Genomic DNA, 21,617 nt, shown 5'->3' on the forward strand with positions numbered 1-21,617 from the left:
TGACTCGCTTACATTGGGCATCCAGACAGCTGGCAGGCGAGTAAAAGAAGGAAATCTACAAAATGTGCAAGTTCATGCCACTTCTCTCAAAGTAATATTGAAACCGTATATGAAGTCCTGGTTGAAGACACACAAAATGTTTCTCTGTTTTAAGATGAACGAGTTTGCAAATTTGCCAATGCTTTTCAATGGGAAAAACTGAAATTTTAAAACTTTGTACAGCGCAATCTGTTTGAGGTATTGCAACAAAAATTGAACCTTCACAGCATGTTACTTTGAAGATTACTTGTGCCACACCTCAAAAACACTGGTCTACAGGGATAATTTGTTTCATGGAGATGGATGGACAGACATTAGCGTTTGCAAAGGTGCTTTGTACATTAGATATATGCGAACGCACCTAAAAAATGCTAAATGATGTGTCAAATGGAATCTGATAAGAAAGAACTGTCAGCATCTTCTAACCATGCAGTTCTTTAAAGAGGTCAGGGTGTCCACCTCAGTTACAGGACCTGCTCATTTGTTTCAAATTTATTTTAAAAAGAGAACACTGGTATGTTTTATTTATTAATAGTACTTTTTTTTGTGGCAGGTCACCTGATTGATTTGATTTGGTCTTTGGATCTCATTTCTCATCTTTTATCTGTTAAGGTAAGATAATGTTGTATATCCTGTATATTTACTTTTGAAAAAATATGGGAAGACATAGTGGGTTTGGTGACACCAGAATTCAATATAGGTGAGGGATCTCTTCAATGTAGAACTTGCTTATGAACTTGGAAGATTTGTTCAGGGACTTTGGTTTTTGTGTGCCTTCCAATGACATGTCATCAGGACCATCATGATTTCCAGATTGACCACCTGCATGATCATGTGTTTGTTTTTGTCTCCATCCTGTATTTCACTGGCTTGTGCCTTATTGCTTCTTGGTTTGGCTCTGGCTAACTGTAACTATAAGCTGAAAGTATAAGTTAAAAAGACAGTGGATTGATTTTTTTTCATCCATCCATCTTCCTACAACCCTCCTTATCTACATCAGGGTCGCAAGCAACTGGAGCCTATCCCAAAAATCACTTGATGAAAGAAAGGAACAACATATGGACAAGCAGCCAGTCCATTGCAGGGTGAACACACAAACAAACACACATATTCTAATTTAACAACATTAATTTACATAACCTGCATGTCTTCCCACTGTGGGAACAAGCCGCAGCACTCAGAAGAAGTCCATAAGAATACAGGGAGATGTGACTCCATGCAGGGAGGATGTGAATGCTGTTCTTCTTATTGCAATGCAGCAGCACTGCCACTGTGCCATTGTGTCACTCCAAATGGTATTCTGAATTTTAACTTGAATTCTGATTAATTGTGTACATATTAAAAGCAAAGAATAAAATCCCTTGTTTAAATTATTTACATTAAACTGCCAACCTATAGATCTTCTTATTCCTATTTGCCATTTAGATAATCATTTTCTATGCTCCTGAGCATTCCTAACATCAGTTTGCCTCATATTTGGATTTATTTATAATTTATAATGATGTGTGTTTATTTCAGGAACAATTCCATAAAAATGTCAAAGAAGCCAAGTCCTAAGTCGCCTAAAAGCCCCAAAAGTCCAATATCCCCTCGACCTCCAAGTGGCAAACCTAAAAGTGCAGGATCCTCCCGAAATCGCTCTTCCAAGGTCAGAGCAACACCAACGCCTCAGGATGCAGGCACTGAAAAACAGGAACCCACTGAAACACAAGAAATAGGTGAGGTGTTTTGCCATTCTCAGATGCTCGAATATTAAAGAAGTGAAACAATCAGATTAAATTATGTACTAACTAGATCACAGGGGAACTAGTAAATATGTTCCTTGCTCAATCATGACATGCCTTCATGTGTCATTTTTGAATTGTGTTATGGGAATATTGTACATTTGCAAAAACTCTGAATTTTATGCTAATGGAGTATAAATTACTGTCCACATAACTGCTCTTTACTATAACAAAGATGTTCATTCATTGAGCATTCAGAACCTGAATCTTGGTAATATTTCTATTTATATTTTGCTAAGCCTCAGATTGACCAGTTCTGTGTGTTTGTCATCAACAGTCATTTGTCTTGATACTGTATGTTTTTATCTCTTCTGAAAGAATCCTGCCATCTCCATCAGTCTTTCCTGTAAGCTCCATCTCTTTTCTTTCTGTTTTTTCTCTCCTCCCCTCTCTGCCGTGCAGGCTCCCTTTATAGACCCGATTGGGTGCAAGTGCTGTCCTCCACCTGCTCCAAGGTGTCAATGAACAACCTGACTGACCTGCTTGCATTTGCTTGTTAATGCACAATCAACCTCGGCACAGCGCATCCATGCTCGCACGTGCACCTGTGCTCACTCTTGATTTATTTACTTAAAAATATAAATGTCACAAACCTCTCTCATCACACTGCAAAGTACCCCAGACCGCAATAAATACAGTAATTCCAGAGACAATATGACTGGGCCTTGATAAAAAGTCAGGGAAATGCTTGATTGAACAAAAAGTGTAATATAATAGGCTGGAGTCAAGTTTGGATTTCTAGGTTGAATGTCAAGTGTACCCACCATCAATTGATTATCACAACCTGCGCGACACGGTTTCTATGTTAATAGATCACACTGTAGTATTTTGTGTTGTGGAAGTAACCCCGGAGGAAGACGGAAATAGTTCAGTCAACCAGTCTTCATTCAGTCTTTATTCAGGCACTGGTGAGTACATAGGATTCATGCGTTTCAAGGCAGAAGAATGAAGTTCTGCTTTTCAATTGGCTTTTTTATATTTTCTCCCTCCCCCCTCCCCTTACTTATAGAAAAGCATAATATCGTTATCAAGCATTTCGTTTAATTTTGCACAAATTGGCTAACCGTTTCTGTTTTGTGTATGTGTCAGAGCGACCCTAAAGAAGGAAAGGTCATCTTTCCTGTGTCTAATAGACATGTTCATAAAAAAGTACATTGTCCTAAGTCAGCTTACTGTACCCTGTCTTATGACAGACGCCTGTATGAATAAACTGCCATTATAGCAAAGCAGCTTTGTCCGCTTTTAACCCTTAGTAGCTTGCAAGCTGTTAAATTTTCTTTCACGGTGTCAATCACTCCGATCTTAAGATACCCTGACTCCCCACTTTGGTGGTTTGGGAAAGTGGAGGGCAAAATCAAATGTTACATGTTGAAGACATTACTTTATGCTATGAAATACAGTGACTGTGTGCCACATTTCAAGTCACTGGCTTGAAAAACAATGCTGTGCATAAATAACAAATAATCAAGCAGAGAATGTGCTTTATATAAATTAATTTTATTGTTATTAATGTCAGAGCAATTTGTGCTTAGGTTATGTTAAATTGATAAAAGTGTTTTCTTAGGGGTGGAGTGGTAGCTCTGAGGCTAGGGATCTGCACTGGCAATTGGAAGGTTGCCGGTTCGAATCCCATAATGCCAATAAGGACTGTTGGGCCCTTGATTGCAATTTATTGAACTGAGTAGTGAGAAAAGTGCTATTGTCACAGTAGAGGTTCTGATCCACCTCTTGAACCCTCAGGTACCACTCCAAATGCCAAGTAAAAGTCCAAGACTCTTTTATTTTCTTATAAGACAGTGCACCAAGCACCTTCCCCCCTACACTATTCATACAGCAATTAATCAACAAAAAATCCTTCTCTCCAAGACACTTGGCTACCCTTCCTCCCAGCTCAGATTGTTGTCTGGGCTTTCCCAGAGTCCTTTATACTCCCTGACCCGGAGGTGTTCCGGCCCAACAGTCTACAAATCCTTATTCCTTCCGGGTCAGGGTAAATAGTCCGTATCTTCACCCCGGAAGCACGTCGTTTCTTCCTGTCGCGGGATTATGACGCACTTCCGGGTTATAGGGCATATTTGAGTCCACGGGCATCCCGACAGCGACTCCCAGTGGTCTCCAAGATATCCAACAGGGCTGTGCATAAAAACTACATAGTCCATGAGGCCCTGCCGGAATTCGGGGCACGTCCATGCTGTCGGGAGAACTCCTCCAGACGGCCTGGGGGTGAGGGCCGGAATATGAAGCCGGCCATCCACCACACTATATAAATGCAAAGAATTATTATTATTATTATCATTAGTTATGTTAAACTGTTTGCCTATATATTAATGCCTAGTCTATGGGAGGTTCTATTATAACCCCTACTTGCTAAATTGTACATGGAATATTGTAGTTATCTCTTGTCATTATTACTACAGACCAGTTCAGTTCAAGATCTGCCTTGCAGTTGGTAAGTAATGGAGGGAAAACCGTTTCAAACCGTACTAATTATATTGAACGTAGTGCGCATACTGAACATACTGATGTGCCAAGGTGAAGCTAAGGTAAGTCTGACATAGAAAAGTAACAACCATTAAGTGTCGAAAGTAACTGAAGTTTAACATGAGAAAGCTAAGAATGCAATGAAACAAAGAAGAAACCTTTTTTCCTTTTTTAACAATTGTTTTCTGAATTTTGTGATTTGCTTCTTTTATAAATTTCCACAAAACCTTTTTAAAACAAACTTATTGGACTGAGAAATTTCTTTTGTTACGACTTTGACTCATGCTGGATCCTACCTTGCCAATTCAGTAGCAGCTCGTCTTTGAGAACCTAGAAAAGATGTAGCTACAATTATACTTTAAATGGTTTAAGATGGAACTTGTCAATGAAAGGTTCCTTTCACCATTCTGTTTCTGAACTTGCTCATGGAATTTCCGTGTCATTGTGGGGGCAGCATCAAACACAGGGAAAAACTAGTGCTGAATATTGGGCAGTAGTCCATTGTTGGCATCTAACATAGCAAGATGCAGAGGACAGGAAGATATGGAAAAAGATGATCCGCTGTGGCAACCCATAACTGGGACAGCCGAAAGAAGAAGAAGAAGTCCATTGCTGGTGTCACTCACATACACACCCCCACAAGACCTGGGCACTTTATAAAACATGATTTATAATGCTATAGTGGAATATTACTTTGAGTCAGCCTGACATGGGCCTCAAATGTAATGCACACTAACACAGCAAATGGGAGGATTATTATTAAACTGCAGTAAATGAAGTCATAACAACACAATGGAAAATCTTAATTGCAAAGGCCTATTACTGCATTGGAAAAAATAACAGGAATGTTTTTTTTTTATTTTTTAAGATATGTGTACCAGCTCTCATTGTATTATATACTCAGCAAAAAAAAGAAACGTCCCTTTTTCAGGACTGTGTATTTCAACAATAATGTTTTAAAAATCCAAATAACTTTACAGATCTTCATTGTAAAGGGTTTAAACAATGTTTTCCATGCAAGTTCAATTAACCATAATCAATTAATTAACATGCACCTGTGGAATGGTCATTAAGACCTTAACAGCTTACAGAAAGTAGGCATTTAAGGTCACAGTTCTAAAAACGCAGGACACTAAAGAGACTTGTCTACCGACTGTGAAAAACACCCAAAGAAAGATGCCCAGGGTCCCTGCTCATCTGCGTGAACGTGCATTAGGCATGCTGCAGGGAGGCATGAGGACTGCTGATGTGGCTAGGGCAATAAATTGCCATGTCCGCACTGTGAGACGCCTAAGACAGCGCTACAGGGAGACAGGAAGGACAGCTGATCATCCTCGCAGTGGAAGACCACGTGTAACAACACCTGCACAGGATCGGTACATCCGAATATCACACCTGCGTGACAGGTACAGGATGGCCACAACAACTGCCCGAGTCACACCAGGAACACACAATCCCTCCATCAGTGCTCAGACTGTCCGCAATAGGCTGAGAGAGGCTGGACTAAGGGCTTGTAGGCCTGTTGTAAGGCAGGTCCTTACCAGACATCACCAGCAACAACGCCGCCTATGGGCACAAACCCACCTTCGCTGGACCAGACAGGAGTGGCAAAAAGTGCTCTTCACTGATGAGTCACGGTTTTGTCTCACCAGGGGTGATGGACGGATTCGTGTTTATCGTCAAGGAATGAGCTACACGAGACCTGTACCCTGGAGCGGATCGATTTGGATCGATGGCTAGGGCCATTCCCCAGAAATGTCCAGGAACTTGCAGGTGCCTTGGTGGAAGAGTGGGGTAACATCTCACAGCAAGAACTGACAAATCTGGTCCAGTCCATGAGGAGGAGATGCACTGCAGTACTTCAAGCAGCTGGTGGCCACACCAGATACTGACTGGTACATTTGATTTTGAGGCTCCCTTCATTCAGGGACACATTGTGAAACATTTTTAGTTTATGTCTTATGGTGTTGACTCTTTTAGTGTTCATACAAATATTTACACATTAAGTTTACTGAAAGTAAAAACAGTTGAAAGTCAGAGGACTTTTCTTTTTTTGCTGAGTATAGAAACAGACAGATCAACTTTTGATGTACTGTAGATTAAAGTAAAACCCTGTGTATACTATTCACACAATGGTTGCAAGTTGTGTCTTTCTACAACAAACACTATCCCCAGATGCTTGAATGTTTTAAAGATGGAGCACAGGCAGACCAAGTGACTGCCTAAGGGTCAAAGAGTGAGTCAAAAACAGGAATTAAACTGACAACCTTAGTAAATATAGTAAATAAAACAAGAGTATTGCAGGTTATATTGAAATTCCCTGAATTAACCAGATTGTTATAATTTTCCAGAGGTTGTTTTTGTGGTAAAAGTTGACTATTAAAATGTGTCTGCAGAATTGAATTATTTTTCAGACTCATTGACATACCGCAGTGTTTTAATTCAGATCCGACAATGGGAATTCACTTTGATTCCCTTCTAATGTGCATTAATTTTTGTTTAAAGGTCTATGACTTGAAAAGCAACAAAATAAGTTGGATAATAATACCAATAAATTTGTGATGAGTGCTAGTTTATGAAGAAGAGATTTGTGAAGATCCCAGTGAGATGTACCAGAATATTACATATATAAACAGTACTTATGCAGAGTTTGGCAAATGCATGCTGTGTTAAAGATGAGTTATGGTGAAATGACATTTAATAAACAAAGTAATAACTGATTCCACCCCCAATGTATAACAGTGGGGTATAATATTAGAATGTCCTTGTGCCTGCAGCCAGCAGAAGTTCATCTGGGACTTGAGTAGAGAAAATAAATAAACTTTATGAGGCACATTAGCAGTCCTAAAGTGGCATGGTTTGAGAGAATTCTGGTTTGTGTGTTGCTTGTTAATGAGCCCCATGATGGAATGGCATCCTGTCCAGGGTCGGGTCCTACTTTGTGTGGCCTTCCTTCTGCCTTGGCATGCCAAAATGCATCATCTATGGAATATTTTTCTCCCATTCACAGGTCCTTGCTGCGTTCTGGCCATGCCTTATGCAACCAGGAAACCCATGATAAGATATGAATAACACAGTTACAGTATCATGATAGTACACAAAGGAACAGAGTCATTTTAGAGAATACCAATGAGCTACTCATGAACTGGAGTGATCATTTTAAATTTACAGCAATATAATTGTGCAGGAGGAGATCAGACAATTTGAACTAATGAAGAACAAGGCAGGATAGATAAAGAATGTGACAGTCCTGATTTCTTAAGGGACAATGGTAATGTAATCATTCTTAATTAAGAAATAGAGAAGATGCCAATGGAAAATTACTATAAAATTGAAAAAATAATTAAATAAAAATATGGATAATAAAATAAAGGCACATCATAATGGTAAGAGATGGATAAAAGTATAGACAGTGTGAATAACCAACATTTTTCCTATAACAGAAAATAATTTTATAAATAATATGCAATTAATTATTGGCAATACACAATTACATAATTTTTGTTATAACTTAGAACATAAGAAATTTGACAAAGAGAAAGCCCATTTGTTTAGCTAATAGCTAAGCTGCCCCAATATCTCATCCAGATTTTTCATTGTCAAGGTTTCTGCTTCAACTCCATGCCTCTGTAATTTGTGCCAGAGTTCCACAACTCTTTGCATTAAGGACTGCTTCCTGGCTTCAGTTTTAAATGCACTTCCTCGTAATTTCCAATGATGTCCTTGAATACGTGACTGACTGTTAAGCTGAAAGAATGTCGCTGGATTTACTTTGACAATACCTTTGAGGATTTTACTTACCTGGATTAGGTCCACACACGGTTTCCCTTCACATATTACTACTTACATAGTATTGATAATTATTTATCTCTACATATGTTTGTACATAAAGCACAAATAAGGTCAAGAAGGAAGGGTACAGGAGGGACTCCAGCCATGATGCCACTGACTTGCAGTAAGTAAGACATGTTACCATCTGCACTGTTGTGCAGCTGCTGTACACCACCACTAAGATTGTCTTTTTTGACTATTAAATGTAAACCATCAGCATAGTTTTCTCTGATTTTTTTTTTTAAACTTATTTTCACGATTTAATTAACTTTTCAATGAGATTGTATTTTTGTGGGGCCCTACATTTTATACATGTACTTCAAAGTGGTTTACAAGAGTTTAAGGATATTACCAACAGCAAAATTAATAAATAAACAGAAAATGTATTAATACTTACAGAGTAGAAATAAGTAATAAAGACTAAGTATAGTTTAAATTAATTGCAACTAAATTGAGAATGAAGTCTCTAAACGTTGTAGTAGTAAAAGGCAAAGTCTAATGCTATAGTCAGATGGCAGGAGAGGAACTCCAGTTGGAGAAAATAACCTGCAGGGATTCCATGGCCAATAGATGACATAGCCCCACTGGACATTCTGCAAAACCTCAGTGCTATAAATTATTCATTTTTATTATTATAAAGCATCCTAGAGGCTTTGATGCAGTGAGTCTCGTCAAAAGTTGAAGCATCAAAACATCAAATATGGCTGCATGGTACCTTGATCAGGTGCCTGCAGAAAACTGGAAAATAATACAGACTTTATTTACAAGTTGCCAGCCTTTTAAGTATATGATATTGCAGTACTCATAATCTATTAGAACTGGCACATAATAATTAAATATAACAAAATGTTTTTATTTCAAAATTTTAAATTGTGTTAGTCTGGCCTATGGTAAGACATATAGTAAGAAGAAAAGGCACTCCTGCATTACAGGACACACTCGCTCACACAACCACTTTTACTGACGTGACAATAATTAAAACCTTCCACCTAACTCAACGTGAACACCTTTGAGAAATGGGTTAAAAACAAGAGAAAACAGAAAATGGCAACTGTGCAGTCAGCACTCAAGGAGTAGCTGTGTGAGATAAAAAGAAATGGGCTTCTGGAAATAGAAAGGATTATGCTACTTTTCTGCTCTTACTTTTGATAATTTGTTACAAATCTTCCCCCTGTTCAAAACAATTGAAAAAGTAAAACATGCTTTTTTGTATTTCTAAATTCATCATTTTAATCACCAATTCAGAAACCGAGGAGTTGGTAACAATCTCAGTTGCAGTAAGCACAAGGAGGAAAGCAGCTCTGGGTGTCCATAGCCAGTCCTTTGCAGGGATCACCCATGTCAGTGATCAACAGCAGCAATCCTTGGGAATGGAATTTAGAGTTGCTAATTAAACTAACTCGCATGTCTGTGAAATTTAAAAGACAAACTAGAGTTGTGAAGGTCTAAATTTGAAACTCTAACCATTGTGTCACCAGAGGGCTTGCAAATCCTAAATCAACAGCTTCAATTTTTGAACACCTTACATGCATGATAATGAAGAGCGATTGCCTGGCGTATTACAGTGACACTCTTTGTATATTCTGTTACAGACTCTTCTTTTTTTCCCCTGTGCCTTTTGGGATTCTTATTAGATTTTGCTATCCCAAACAAATGCAGTTTGTGCAATATACAGTCATATGAAAAAGTTTAGGAACCCCTCTCAGCCTGCATAATAATTTACTCTACTTTCAACAAAAAAGATAACAGTGGTATGTCTTTCATTTCGTAGGAACATCTGAGTACTGGGGTGTTTTCCAAACAAAGATTTTTAGTGAAGCAGTATTTAGTTGTATGAAATTAAATCAAATGTGAAAAACTGGCTGTGCAAAAATTTGGGTCCCGTTGTAATTTTGCTGATTTGAATGCATGTAACTGTTCAATACTGATTACTTGTAACACCAAATTGGTTGGATTAGCTCGTTAAGCCTTGAACTTCATAGACAGGTGTGTCCAATCATGAGAAAATTTATTTAAGGCGGTCAATTGCAAGTTGTGCTTCCCTTTGACTCTCCTGTGAAGAGTGTCAGGATGGGATCCTCAAAGCAACTCTCAAAAGATCTGAAAACAAAGATTGTTCAGTATCATGGCTTAGAGTAAGGCTACAAAAAGCCATCTCAGAGGTTTAAAATGTCAGTTTCAACTGTAAGGAATGTAATCCGGAAACGGAAGTCCACAGGCACAGTTGCTGTTAAACCAACCCATGTCTGGCAGGCTAAGAAAAATGCAGATGGTGTATCTGTACATTGTTCTACAATTCAGCGGAATTTGCACAAAGAACATCTGTATGGCAGTGTGATGAAAAAGAAGCCCTTTCTGCACTCACGCCACAAACAGAGTCGCTTGTTGTATGCAAATGCTCATTTAGACAAGCCAGATTCATTTTGGAACAAAGTGCTTTGGACTGATGAGACCAAAATTGAGTTATGTGGTCATAACAAAAAGCACTTTGCATGGCGGAAGAAGAACACCGCATTCCAAGAAAAACACTTGCTACATACTGTCAAATTTGGTGGAGGTTCCATCATGCTGTGGGGCTGTGTGGCTAGTTCAGGGACTGGGGCCCTTGTTAGAGTCGAGGGTCAGATGAATTCAACCCAATATCAACAAATTTTTCAGGATGATGTTCAAGTGTCAGTCACAAAGTTGAAGTTACGCAGGGGTTGGATATTCCAACAAGACAATGAGCCAAAACACAGTTCGAAATCTACAAAGACATTCATGCAGAGGGAGAAGTACAATGTTTTGGAATGGCTGTCACAGTCCCCTGACTTGAATATCATTGAAAATCTTTGGGATGATTTGAAGCAGGCTGCCCATGCTCTGCAGCCATCAAATTTAACTGAACTGGAGAGATTTTGTATGGAAGAATGGTCAAAAATACCTCAATCCAGAATCTAGACACTCATCAAAGGCTATAGGAGGCGTCTAGAGGCTGTTATATTTGCAAAAGGAGGCTCAACTAAGTATTGATGTAATATCTCTGTTGGGGTGCCCAAATTTATGCACCTGTCTAATTTTGTTATGATGCATATTGCATATTTTCTGTTAATCCAATAACCTTAATGTCACTGCTGAAATACTACTGTACCATAAGGCATGTCATATATTAAAAGGAAGTTTCTACTTTATCATTTGTGCTTACTTTAATGCAGAAGTTCCAGAGGAGGTCCCACAACCAGTTGAAATCCCTGAAGAGACTCCTGTTGACATAATTGAAGAACCAGACTTGGTAAGCTAACTTAATATTAATTGTATTTCTTTGAGATGTAAGGAAGCTGCTGCTTTGAGAATGAATAATCTGGAGTGGCTGACAGGAGTCTATAGAGTATTAGTCCATCAATGAATCAGTTTTTATTTTGTATTGTGCTGGCAACTGTATACTATTGCAAGCTACCATACAGAGCCAACAATATTCTAACTAAAATCCAGTTGTAACACTGCTAATAAGAATGCCAGAGAGACTTGGCAAAAGAAATTAATTGGGTGTACGTTCTTGGTTTGAATGTTATGGTTGATGTCATGGAAGTGGAGCTGGCAAAATAGAAGTCACAAAATGTAAAGACCGTTCATCAACAGTTTTGTGGAAAAACATGTAAGTTAGTGAAAACATTGCTCAGTAGAACGTTGTTGTTGGTTTTTTTTTCCAAAGCCCAGAATTTGCAACTTTTATTAAATTTATGTAAAGCACGTAACATTCCATATAATCAAGTCAAACTTAAGGAAAGTAAATTTAATTCAAATGCTATTCTGTTGTGGCAGCCATTCAAGCTTCATAACAGAGATTTAGAAATAATTCTTCAGTAAAAATTAAAGTTTTCAGTCCTAATATGATCATTACACATAACATTTTGGAAATGTGAATGTGACTGATTGTGTTTTTCTCATTTTATCAATTTTTGTAAAACTATTCTTTAGTTGTTCCATTCAGATGCAAATTTTAAATTTACTTTGATACTCAAATGTATTTTTTCTGTCTTTTCTACATAGTAATATATTGTTAAATGCGCAGGTAATGTATTATTCCTTTCACATGGTACTTAATTTGAATAATATGCAATCAGCAAATCCTTTTTGAGTCTTATACTAGTATACTTATTGGTAAAGTGGTATTCAGTACAATAAAGTTAAAATTACAATAAAATTATCTGATTTATAATATTTATCATCTAAAAAAACTAATATATATATATTTTAATTTTGCCTACATTTGCATATAACATGCACAAATATTTAGGGTAGGGTAGACTGCTACAATGCATAGTCCTTGGATGGGTGATGATCAAACTTCTCCTCCTGCTTCCTTCCTTTTTTTAAAAATTAATTGATCTCATTTACCTTCAATATTCTTTGTAGAAGCCCTTGATTAAAAGCAGGATTGTTTTAAGTGGCCTAAAAGATGACATGTGGACTGAAGAACATGACCAAATCCTTGACCGTTTCATCAAAGAAGAAGCTTTGAGAGTCCTGATTGTTCATATAGATCCCTACATTGGACTTAGAGTAGACTTTTCAGTCCCAGCTCAGGTAAGACCTTCATGTCAGTAAATCTTGGAAAATGTTAATTTCAAATGTCCTTATATTGTATATATGTTTACGTTTTATATAAAAATATAATTTACAGTTCTTCATTTGCCAATTACAAAAACATTACCACCCATTTAATATTGTTTGATCAGTGTAGCATGGACTTATTGTAGATAGATAGATAGATAGATACTTTATTAATCCCAAGGGGAAATTCACATAATCCAGCACGAGTATACTGATACAAAAAAACAATATTAAATTAAAGAGTAATAAAAATGCATGTAAAAACAGACAATAACTTTGAATAATGTTAGCGTTTACCCCCAAGGACTCAAGCCTCAGTAATAAAAAAACCTTGCTTAGATTGCATATTAAAAGGCAAAAATTTTATCTTCTTCTGCCTCTTCATATGCATAAAAAATCAGATTTGTAAAACTGTACGAACACCAGGTCCCATGCTAAATTCCTTTATAATTTCTCAGATCAACTTAATACTATGTACTTATGCCAATGCTTTTAGCTGCTTCCTGTCACCTCCCACCAGATACCATACATGGCTTAAAAATGCCCTTTTTGAATATTTATGACCTAATCACTATATAAATTTGTTCCATATCCATTGACATCTTTACTTTCAAAATTTGAGAGAACACAGAAAATGTAACATCAGTGAATGTAAACTTGATGAATTACTGACGTTTGTCAAATTTTAAGGAGTGAATGGGGGGCTTGCCCAGACGGATGCACTATATTGTTATGTTAACTCAAATAAAGGGAGTGTTTTTTCTTCAATTTTTAAGACCACAGTTAGTGTAAAATATATGTTAACCAATGAATATGCACATGGTGACACTGTGGTAGTGCTACTGCCTCATAGTAAGGAGTCTGGGATTTGCATACTGTGCTCAATGCCTGAAGTTTGCATGTGCGTTTGCTCCAGTTTCCTCCCACATTCCAAAGACATGAAGGTGAGGTGAGTTGGCAATGCTTAACTGTTACCTGATGTGCATGGGTGTGCAAGGGTGTCCTGCATGCATCTGTTGCTTGTTAGGATAGGCTTCAGCTGGCTCTTACCCTTTGATAAGAAGGTTTAGAGGATGGATCAGCAATAATCTGTCCTGCTCAAAGCAACTCTCACTAGCACATTGCCAATCCTTAAAACAGATAGAGAAATACTCTATAATTTCAATTACAGGTTAGTTCACAGTTTCAACTTGTTTACTTGCACAAAACATGCTCCAGTGATTAAAACAGTAGTGCTCATGGATCTGGCATATGCCTGCCGGTACAAACAGTGGCGTGTTGTTCTACGCAGATATCCATCACATGTCACATACATCCCTGCTGCAAATATTTAAAAGACAAAATTGTGATTAAGCAAATAAATAACAGAAAATTCTCCAACATTTTAAAATACAATTATTTTGCCACAATTAAAATAGACAAGCAAACCTGTAAATGCAATGTTATCATTGTTATCATGCAATGTTATCATCAATATATCATTTATGGAACTTGTATCCTTTTTCATGATGATGACTGACATATAAGGTGATTTTTGATGTTCTAGGGCCCTCCTGTTAAGGTTGTGTACTAAACTGGAGCCTACATTACAGTGACCATCATGTAGAAATCATGTGGTCTCTCTTCCACTACAGATTTAGAACAACAGGTTCAGAAAATGGATGGATAGGCAGACATCAAAATGTGACTGAGATGTCATTGAAATACGCAGTGAAACACACTTTTTGGCTAACTTCATTGTCCTGCTGCCTGGAGTTGCTAAAATACCAACATCCAAAAAAGTCTGCATGGCATGTATAGATTGTCAGGATCTTTTGTAACTTTAAGCCAATTTCCACACCAAGTTTAAGTTTTTATAAATCCTTACTTTTGCATAAGAAATGGCGTATGCATGTTTCAGAGTATAAGCAAGTTAACTTCTTGCATTTCCTTAATTAAGCACACAATCTGGCAATTTGTAGTTTTTTGATTTTGATTAGTTCGTTAATGTAGACCATCTTTGGGTCTGCTGCCCTGTAGAATTTCAGTTCTAATGAGCATGTGGAGCACATTCAGAGACCAGCTTCTGAGGCCACTAAAATTGGAAACTGGATGGGTGCAGATTTCTCAATGGTGGCCGTATGTGAGTTAATAATCTCTATAGTGGTTGGGTCAGTAAATGTGTTTTACATGTTTGACCAATTGCTTTAACCTCAGTGTGAGATTTATTTAGTTAGTGTCTTTATTTATACGATGGTGCTGTCCCAGTGTTCTTCACCTTTTTTGTTTTTCTGTAAATTAAACAATTTATTTTCTTTCATTCTTTTCTGTTGAATAATGCAGTTTCAGTAATAATAAGGGTGTTTAGTTAAGATTTGTTTGAAAACAAACAGATATAACCTGCCACCTTAGAAGCATTTATTTTCTCTTTCTCTCCATCTTCTTTTAGATTGTAGACCAGCTGGCATACTTCATCCGTAAAGAAGGAAAGGTGATCACAGTGGAAGAGTTTGAGACTATAGTACAGTTTGGTTCAGTGCGTGGGCCATACATAGAAAGCGTCCTGCGGTTCATGAATGGGATTTGTGCTCAGCAGATCTTTGATAATACAACTTGGCCACAAAGTATCAAAAACAGCCTCTCCACTCAACTGGACCGCTACCTTACCAGTCTTACAGGTAATTAACTCTTCATAGATGTGTATTGCAGTTAACAGTAGGCTTTTAGGTATATTGTTTGAACAGCTGCTAGCTGCTGTGGCATTTCATTGCAAAACATAAGGTCAATCACTAGATGATCCTGAGCAAATCACATCCCTTGCCTGTATCCAACCGTAAAAAATACACAATAAACATTTGTGGTTCCACTCAGTAAATGTAATCTGCCAGGGGTTTTTGAGCAAAACCTTGGAATCATGTTTAGGTTTTGCATAGAACGAATTCATATGTGAAAAACAGAATCATTTAATTTTAGACACACATTTTGAATAATATGATGACAAGAAAACAACAGCTATGTGGGCATGCAGCATTGTTGACAGTGAAGCAAACTGTGCTGGTCAGTGTGCCATGGCTACAACATTAGATGGCAGGAGATGCAGACTTTCATCACCAAGTGGACTTTGGGACGCTTTTGCATGGTGACCAGCCAATATAACATCTACTCAAGCATGCTGCATGTCTGTTAGGAAAAGAACTGTGGCAACTTCAGATGGTAGTGAGGGACAGTTCAGCAACCTCAACAGAGTGATCTGGGGTGATGTGTTTCAGTCCTCAAAGAAGCACCTCTCATGAAAGTCTGAGTGTTACTAATAAAATAAAGTAGCCTAGAATTCTAGCGACTGTGATGACAGACAGTGAAACATAAGGCTACCATTTCAATTCCTACTTGTGACTCACATCACAGAAACTGTTGAATTTGACATTTTTGTTATAACATACAGTAACTTAGCCAGATTAATGTAGTGGGACATTGTCCTAGAATGCCAGCTAATTAAATAAATATAGCTTCTAAATCTGCACTGGACTGTTTCCCTGCCCAGGGTTACGTTCTACCTTACTCCAGTGCTGTTAGTAGATACACTGGCCTTCTGTAACCATAAATTGGATTAAGGGGGTTTGAGAAGGTATGTATTTGTAGCTTCTTTATTTGATATCTGATCAGTGGTATAGCATTGGCACAGTTTGTATGGCAATAGGCTTCCAGATTGTATATTATATTCAGACTTCCAAAATATTTTATATAAAGCAATTCAATAAATATTCAACCATATGATAAAGTATTCAACCATACAATATTTACATACAGGGTGAGCCAAAATGAAGTGCCAGATTTCTCAAGGTCATTGTGTGAGGTAGAAGCAGTAGCAGCCGAGTGTGTTGGGGTGGGGGTACTTTGATGTGCGAAATCCATCATCACTACACAATGCGCCTTCCAAACATACTTTAGCATTCCTCCTAACGGTGATGTCCCAAATCGGACAACAATTCTTCAGTGAGTAGCTAAATTTAGACAGACAGACTGGCACAACATTGAACATAAAATCTCCAGGCCATCCTCGGACTGTACGAACGCCTGAATACATCCAAGCTGTAAGGGCATCAATTTTACAGTCTCCTAGATGTTCAGTGCTCAAACATGCTTCAGCCTTAGGCATTTCCAACACATCTTTGAGGAGAATTTTTCATGAGGACCCTAGTTTCTGCACTACCATCATTTTGTATGGATGGAAATTAAGAGAGACTGGGAGAGCCATAGAGAGTTGTGTGTGAACATTCTGCAAACCTTTCATTGAGATGCCATCGTCGTGTGCAGCAATGAGGCACATTTCCATTTGCATGGTTGCGTAAATAAGCAAACATTTTCGCTAGTGGGCTGAAACCAGCCTCATGAACTTCATCAGAGACCCCTGAACAGTGAGCGTGTTACAGTTTGGTGTGCAATTGCAGAATCTGGCATTGTAGGCCCTTACTTTTTTGAGAAAAGGGGAGCAATGGCCACTGTCACTTTAGAACATTACAGTGAAATGCTAGAGAACTTTTGGTGACCCCAACTGGAAGAAATGAATGTGGTGGATTCCTGGTTTCAACAGGACGGAACAAAACCTCATACGGCACAGAGATCCATGCAAATTTTGTGGGAAATGTTTTCGGGGAAGCTGATCTCCCTGCGTGACAATGTCAGGAGGCCTTCACGTTTGCATGATTACGCTCAGTGCACTTTCTTCTTGTGGGGCTATCTCAAGTCGAAGGTATACACATACTGACCTCAAAACCTTGAAGCCCTCACCTCAAAACCTTGAAGCCCTCAAGGATGCTATTCACCACAAAATCGCTGCTATTCCTCTTGAAATGGCTGAACGAGTCAAGCGAGCGTTCAGAGATCTTCTTGAAGAGTGCATCACTAATGATGGCCACCACCTTGAAGACATCATTTTTAAAACATAGTGAAAAAACTCTTTTTTTGTATACCCTTTCTTGTGTTGTAATGGAATTTATTTTATCTTGTAGCATTTTTGTAGAATAAATGTTTGAAATGTGGTGCTTCCTTTTGGCTCACCCTGTATAAACAAAAAAATTACAGTGAAAGTGAATCTCAGAGATTAAGATAAACTAATTGTGACACAATAAAGTACATTTATATTAAAATTAAGATATGTCCAGTTCATAATAGAGAAGAGTAAAACAAAAAAGTATAGTCAATAGCATATTTGGAGAAAATAGGCCTGTATGCAATCAGTCATAATAGATAAAGCCACAATTCTGACCTCGAACGACTGTACTTGCTGGCCTCCCCATCCTAGGCATTCTCGATAGTCATAAGTACTTGCTATATTGAATACTAGCAGACCACGTGCGCTTCGCTGCAGTCGCTGTAGTTGGAATAATTATGTACCTACATGCGACTTAAAGAGCTTCTTTATATACAACATTTTTGGTTTGTCCTCCTGGAGCCAAAATATATACATTTTCTCTATGACTAATTTGTGAACATACTACATAAAAAATAGAAATGGGAAAAACGGCAACACCGTCGGGAACAACAGTAAATGAGATAAAGTAAAAGTCTACCAAACACTAAAGAATAAAAACGAAGTAGAAAGTAACAGTAAATCGCAACACCGCCGGGAACACCGGCACACCGTATGTAAGAAACACTAAGTAGAAACACTAAAGGAAAAAATACTATTCAGTAAGTACTACGTCTAGTAAACAGTAAATCAGTAAAGGAGAGAGGACTAAACTCTAAGGAAAAAGAACGGCAAGACCGTGTCAGCTGCGGAGCTCAGCTTGGAGCGAAATGAAGTGAATGAAATGAGGTGAATGGGAGGGGAGATGATCACATGACTCCCCCACCCGCCTTAACTCTCTATCCCTCCACAAACACACAAACACAGTCTCTCAGATCCCAACTCTTCTTTATATAAATCAGTAAAGGAGAGAGGACTAAACAGTAAGGAAAAAGAACGGCAAGACCGCATCAGCTGCGGAGCTCAGTTCGGAGCGAAATGAAGTGAATGAAATGACATGAATGGGAAGGGAGATGATCACGTCACTCCCCTACCCGCCTTAACTCTCCATCCCTCCACAAACACACAAACACAGTCTCTTGGATCCCAACTCTCCTTTATATGTATAGATTATATGACTGAATCCCAAGACTCCCAATATCTGAGGCATCATTTCTCATGGGCAGGTTTGGTGGTTTGTCAATATAGCAGCGTCACCAAATGCCAACGCAGGAAACTGAAAGGTGAAATAGAGCACAGGTGGGTCAGTAATTGTTCATTATCAGTGCTAAACTGTTACTTTTGATGAAATAACTAACAAACAGAGTAGCACTGAACAGCAGTATTTAAATTCCCTAGAAAAGAGCTGGGTCTTGTATAACAGGCTTAGGCTGATATCTTAAATGGTGAACAGTGTCTAAGCCTGCCAGACTGATGACCTGTTCGTTTTCCAGAGTGAGATTGGAAGTTTATATTTTGGGAGCTGGCTGTCACATATTGTTTGCATGACTCTACATGATTTTGTTAATTGAGTGTATATATTTTCATGATAAAGAGCTCCCTTTTTTGCAGATGTTCTCTTTAAGTCAAAAGGACAAACAGTTCTGTACATTCCAGTGGAGGTTCTACAGTATAACCCTCAAACAGCATCAAAGGATAAAGAGCTTGTCCTTAGAATGGAGAGTAAGTGTGATTTTTTTCTTTATTTTGAGAATTCTTTATTCTTACAATGAATTGCCCAGTTTGTACCCAAGGATTTATTTTAGTTTCCAGCATATTCTATGGACATGTTCAGCCTTGAATATGACTTAGGAGATCATTATAATCATTGACTGAAGCTGCAGACTTGTCAATATGTCTAGAATTTAATCCAATATGTCTTTGTGATTTGTTAGTTGTTGTGATTCACTGGACCCGTCAAATTAAGGAAGTCTTGAGTGCCCAGGAAGCTGTAGAGCGAGGTGACAACTCAGGGGTGTTGGAAGAAATCGACTTCTGGAAGAATCGCTGTGCCGACCTGTCTGGAATCAGTGAGCAGCTTAATAAACCTGGAGTTCAGCACATCCAAGCCATCCTGGAGCTCTCCAAATCGTCATACTTGGGACCATTTCGGAAACTCTCCAAGCAAATTCAGGTATTAATAAGAAAAGTCACAAAGAATTGAAAGGCTTGGCTCAAAAATATGACAATTACTGTACATTTTTTGGATAAAATTATAGCTTGAACCAACTCAGCAAGTATCGTCATCAACTGCAAAAAAAAGATGCAACTACAGATAAAGAAGCCAAGGTTGACCTACCACAGTCCCTCTGATTCCTTTTGCTAGACACCACCATAAAAATCTGAATACGTGTTTCATTACTCCATCTCTCTCTGTGTCTCTTTTCATCACCCCTGTTTTTAATTGGCACTTATGTTTCTTTCTCTGCTTATACTGTACCTTCTGAATCTTCTTCCTTTGCTCAGTGCACTGGCCAGGGGATGTATACTAAACAAGCCAATTCATTTGTCTATTGATTCTGAATGTGTGAACAGCATTGGTGATAAAGGTACATATCAGTGTGCTGTGCCTGATGCTGCTATATTATCTCCAGGCGTGCTTTTAAATTGAAGCGAGCTGATGGCAAAGCATATGCCCGAAGCCGCTGTAGGAAGAAATGTTGGGAGCGTTGAGTTTAGGAGGTTCCGGCAGAGAGAATCCACACGTGATGAAAGAAAGAACAGTGAAGTACGTGAAAATTCACTGTGTAACTTACCTGCAATGGTGAACGAACAACCGGTGTGACGTGGTTGCAAGCACGTATACGCGCATGGGACAATTTGGAGGTAATGACACTGCACCTGATCAGAGGAGGATATAGGGTGTGTGACTCATCATCGCTTGTTATTGGGGGACTCCGAAAGATGAGAATAATGATTGGCTAGGCAAAAGGGCTAACAATATAAAACTGAAGTCTAGAACTCCAGGGGTCGTCTTTTGACTGGTCTTTTGACTAGAGAGAACTTCTTTACAGCTGAGCAGAGAGAAGATTGTTTAAGTTTGTATATATTAGTGAAGACAGTTTACCTCCAATTTCTATATATTTTTTGGAGGAAGTAATTTGTGTTTATGGGTGCGCATATTTTTATTATTGGATGTGTGTATAATTTTTCAGTTTTTGCTTTTTATTATTTTTCTGTTTGTCCTTTGTGAACTGTCTGTTGAAGAAAAGGCTTTAGTTTTTGTTTTGTTGGATTTGTTATTATCACTTTTTCTTTTGGAGTCACTGTATATAGCACCTGGAATTATTTTTCTTGTGTTTGTTAATGTTCTTGCATTAAGCTCTGTCTGTAATTGCAAGACATTATTGTGAATATTTATTGGCACATCTGGAATCAACCAGAATTATAGTTTTGAAACAGTCATTATCATCTGTGACTCAGTTCTCTCATCTCCTGATCCGTTGATTATAGCTCCAGGTTTCATTGTGTTATTTACACAACCAAAAATAAGGCAACCTGTGTGAAAAAGTAAGTACACCCTTACTGCTTCCATATCAGTTAAGAAATGTATTACAAATAAGGGCTACTGATCAGGTGTGCTTCAATATAAAAAAGGAACTTTAGGCACTCTTGCTTTACTCTAATATTTCCTGCTTTTGTGCATTAATGTTTGGCCTTGTACCTGTTATGGTTAAGGTCCCTACTATCTAACATGAGTGTAAACCATCTGATTATTATTTTTAAGATCTCATCCTATTGACTGCTGTATGAATTTCTCGCCCAATCATTTAATTACTGCAAATAAATCTAATGCCGAGTATTTGATAACTGATGTAAACTGACTGACTGAGACTAATCTTGAAAGCTTGAGGTGCTGGGCTTGTTAGATGGGATTTTATGCTAGCTATTAATCTTCTAAA

General features: G+C 38.1%; 1 protein-coding gene across 1 annotated transcript in view; it reads left to right on the forward strand.

The window, feature by feature from the left end:
• The window catches only part of dnah2 (dynein, axonemal, heavy chain 2), a 521,611-nt gene that overhangs the window by 32,725 nt on the left and 467,269 nt on the right, over positions 1–21,617 (forward strand). The window contains exons 2-8 of the mRNA XM_039749646.1: positions 593–651; positions 1,558–1,757; positions 11,330–11,406; positions 12,531–12,701; positions 15,157–15,385; positions 19,288–19,398; positions 19,611–19,849. Coding sequence (XP_039605580.1) covers positions 1,574–1,757; positions 11,330–11,406; positions 12,531–12,701; positions 15,157–15,385; positions 19,288–19,398; positions 19,611–19,849 — 1,011 coding nt within the window. The 5' untranslated portion in view covers positions 593–651; positions 1,558–1,573. The remainder of the gene's footprint in view (positions 1–592; positions 652–1,557; positions 1,758–11,329; positions 11,407–12,530; positions 12,702–15,156; positions 15,386–19,287; positions 19,399–19,610; positions 19,850–21,617) is intronic.

Source organism: Polypterus senegalus, chromosome 3, assembly GCF_016835505.1.
Source record: "Polypterus senegalus isolate Bchr_013 chromosome 3, ASM1683550v1, whole genome shotgun sequence".
Classification (NCBI taxonomy): Eukaryota; Metazoa; Chordata; class Cladistia; order Polypteriformes; family Polypteridae; genus Polypterus; species Polypterus senegalus.